The 3,938-nt window shown below is 31.1% G+C and overlaps 1 protein-coding gene across 1 annotated transcript; it reads left to right on the top strand.

The window, feature by feature from the left end:
- The first annotated feature begins 1,225 nt into the window (after window positions 1–1,225).
- Window positions 1,226–3,614, top strand: LOC110610581. The gene is made up of 3 exons (XM_043954551.1): window positions 1,226–1,814; window positions 3,162–3,203; window positions 3,381–3,614. Exon 1 carries the CDS (start codon window positions 1,352–1,354, stop codon window positions 1,802–1,804), a length of 453 nt encoding a protein of 150 aa, XP_043810486.1. The 5' UTR covers window positions 1,226–1,351; the 3' UTR covers window positions 1,805–1,814; window positions 3,162–3,203; window positions 3,381–3,614.
- The last annotated feature ends 324 nt before the right edge of the window (window positions 3,615–3,938 follow it).

The raw sequence follows: 3,938 nt of genomic DNA on the forward strand, positions 1-3,938 counted from the left end.
CAATTATACAATAAGTAAGAAATAACATAATATTAGGTTCCAAGGCATATATCATTCATTATCGTCATCTTCCACTTTAACGTAATCATCATTATCTATACTATTATCGTTTGAATTATCATCGTCTGACTCTTTAGGTTTCTCTTCCTCTTTATTTTCATTTTCATCTTCCTCGTCCACCTTTCTAAATGATTGTTTCACATATTATAATTTATTAACATTTACCTCAACTATAAGACTAAAATCAAGTATATTACGGAATCATCAAGTTTGATAATTGATATAATTTTTTGAGTTCTTGAAATATCATTATCCTGATAAGTAAGATCATTAGAGTTTTGCTCATTTTCATTTATGTTAACCACTGAACGCTCATTATCATAAGTGCTCCTAATTTTGATTTTAAAAACCGAACACTAGTAAGCTTTTATTTTATTAAGCTCTCTTATTCTCATTCTCTGTTTTTCTTTAAAATCATAAATAATGGATGAATATAGAAATTTTTCAAAAAATAAAAAAATAAAAAAATGAATTTCAAAAAATATATGTATTCTATTTAAAGAGGTGAATATATGATTTTAGTGAAAATATATAAAATTAATTGTTATTGATTACTTCCTCTTATAAGATTTTTATAAGCAAATTATATAAGATTTTTATATGTGGTTAAGAAAAGGAATAAATATATTAAATTTTAACAAAAATAGAGAAATATGATGAACTTAATAATGTTTTAAAAATACTCTAATTAAAAAGTAAATCATGAAAAAAATTATTTAATAAAATATCGAAATGATAAGATGTTACGTATTTATTTTATAAACAATAATTATTTTTCACATTGAAAATATTTTTTAAACACTATTATTATTATTTTCACAATATTTAAAATTTAAATTTGACATATTTTTTACCATTAAAAAATATAAATTAAAATGGACACTGTTTTAAATAACAAAATAACATAATAAATTTCTTAACATCAATTATAAATACATTAAATATTAGTATTTAATCTCAAATTAAAATTTTAAAAAATAATTATTAATTAAGAAAATCATAAAATTTGACACTTTTAATCTTTGTTTTATAGCGCATGGGCAAATTTATCCTTTGCATAAAAAAGAAAATGTAATTAAACCAAAATGAAACTGTAAATCTCCGGTACGATTAAGGCGTTGTCTTGGCGGTTTACATGGTCAAATATCTAAGCGACACATCAATCATATCTCTCTTATCTTCGACCTTTTCTTCCAGCCAACCCTTTCAGCCCCTTTCCAAGACAAAGCTGAAACTCCCAACCAACATAACAAAACAAAACAAATCTCACCTTAAACGACGCCGCTCAGCCATGGCGAAACTTCTCTCTCTTTTCTCTTTCTTCCTTCTCACTGCTCTCTCCTCCTCTGAAAGCCCCAATCCGTACCCGCCAACAGCTGCCCACGTCCAGCTCACCAACTACGGCTTCCCAATCGGTCTCCTTCCTTCCTCCGTCCTCAACTACACTCTCGATTCGCCCTCTGGTGTCTTCTCTATCGACTTCGGCGGCGCGTGTAAAGTCACGCTGCCCCCGGATAACTACTTGGCTACCTACTCTAAAAAGGTCACCGGCAAGATTGCTCAAGGTCAGATCGCGGAGCTGGATGGTATTCGGGTCCGGGCATTCTTTAAATGGTGGTCTATAACTGGGATTAGGGCTAATGGTGAGAATTTGGTGTTTGAAGTGGGTATGGTTACTGCTAAATATCCATCGAAGAAATTCAATGAAAGTCCTGAGTGCGAGGGCAAGCACTCAGCTTCATAACCCATGAGAGGTTCGCTTACCGTTACATTGAAAGCGATGCAAATTCACCTGTTTGTTTAATAGAAAAAGAGAGATTTTCTAATTCGTTTATTGGTTGTGTTCTAATTGGTTAGCTGTTTATGCAATTTCTTCTTTTAAACTAATTCTTTATTGGTTATCTTTTAAATATCAGAATTATTCTATTGATTTTGCTGCTTTCAAAATGGAATAATCAGATTGGCATTATTTTAGTGGGTAGTGTTGGTAGCTGGTGGGGTCACAGCTCACAAGGATTAGGAATCTTCAAGGAGTGTCCTTTGCTTCTTAAGGGGATGAAATTATCAATTTCTAGCTGTTGGGTTCCTTGATTGGATAAAAATAAATTACCCACAAAATGAGGAAAAAAGAAACGGAAGATAGCTTGAAGTGTAATTTAGGTTATGTAAGTTTTTTAATTTGGGTTTTTGCATTTAATTTCAGATTTTTTAAGCTTTGAGATAATTGGGTAGTATGATACCTGTAACAAACAGTACAAGGCTTCTATTATGGTGCAGCCGTGTAGTTAGCTTTTGTTAAAATTGGATGTGAAAAATGATTACGTATAATTTGCCTTTTTGAGCTGTTTTGATCTGCCAATGCATGAAAAGCAAATGTTTGGGCATGCCGAGTCAATCATGATTCAAGAGACCAAAACAATGATGAAATGCTCTTCTTTTTGCTGCTAAGTGTATATTATTAAGGCTGTTTGCTTTTGCTTAGTTAATCACCTAGATTATGCAATTATTAATTTTCTGACGCTTTATTATTGTTTCTATATTACTTTGTTTGCTTGGTTCCTTTCACATTTAGCATTTTAGAACCTTCAATTTTTGCATACCCGTTATCTGTTAATTAGTATGAATTGGGTTTATTTGTAAACTTGCCTCTATAGTGTTCATGAAGTAGGAGACCTGATGAATATCTATTTGGTACTTGAATTTGCTTTTATGTTGACAGCAAAATTAAAATTTTAATCCACAAGGTGTAACTCGTTATGCTTGAATTTGAACTTTCAGGTACTGCATGTAACTTCAATCTGGAATTTAAGGTTTTAAGTAATTTTAACCCAGTTAGATCTAACTTGGCAAGACTGCAGACTGGGGAAATTCTACTGCATTCTTCTTCTATTAATTTATTTGATGGGATGGGACTTAGTTGCATTTCCATCGTGAAATCTAAACTTTTTTTCTGGATACATCATACATTGGCTTCTACTAGCACTCAAACTTAAGATTTCACAGTCCTGAAGACGACAACTCTATTACCACTATGTTAGACCTCCGTCGTGTAACTATCCTGTCTAAAATCATGCTGAGTAAAACTTTTCTTCAATGTGCAGTTGACTGAAACCGGAGGAAGATAAATTCTCTTCAAATCACGGGTAGGCACATCTTGAAATTTTTCATCAACTGCCTTTTTTCTTAAGTTCTGGATGAAGGCACTAAGGCACCTTACTCTATAAGCTGCCCCATACTGTGTGAACCATGAACCTCTTGAGATGGATAGTTACATGTTTGATTTCTTTCCTTTTCTAATCTGCTTTCCTTTTTCTTTGCAGATTCTGTCTGGTGCATCTGTTATGTCGTTTCATATGATTCCTTCCTAAGCGAGAAGGCATTAGTTAGATCAAATAACTATCTAGAGTTGGAGGATCAGAAACCTCATATGTTTATTTAGGTTTTATCTGTATATGTGCTACGGATTGTCTAAAGTAATGTTAAGTTTCTGTCATACTATGTAATGAGTTCTCTTATGGAATGATATTTGGAATTATAAGGCAAATTAGTAGAAATCCTGATTTGCAAACATAATTGTTAAGTAACTAGTTAATCAGTTATAATGTTAAATGTTTTTTTGAAACGGAGCATATTAAATCCGTGAGTGCAATATTAGATGTTAAATGTTAATATTAAAATATTGACGTATGAAGAAAACTTTGAGTAAAGATTTAGAGTTTAAAATTCTGTTTATTTTACGGAAAATAATTTATATTTTTATAAAATATATTTTTTTATTTTTCATAAGTTTCTCAATAGAAATGCTATCCGTTGTATTTTTTCTTTAACTTGTTCTAAAAGGATCATTTATATTATGAATAATTCATTTAAATTATTTT

This window comes from Manihot esculenta, chromosome 3 (genome assembly GCF_001659605.2).
Source record: "Manihot esculenta cultivar AM560-2 chromosome 3, M.esculenta_v8, whole genome shotgun sequence".
In the NCBI taxonomy this organism is placed as follows: domain Eukaryota; kingdom Viridiplantae; phylum Streptophyta; class Magnoliopsida; order Malpighiales; family Euphorbiaceae; genus Manihot; species Manihot esculenta.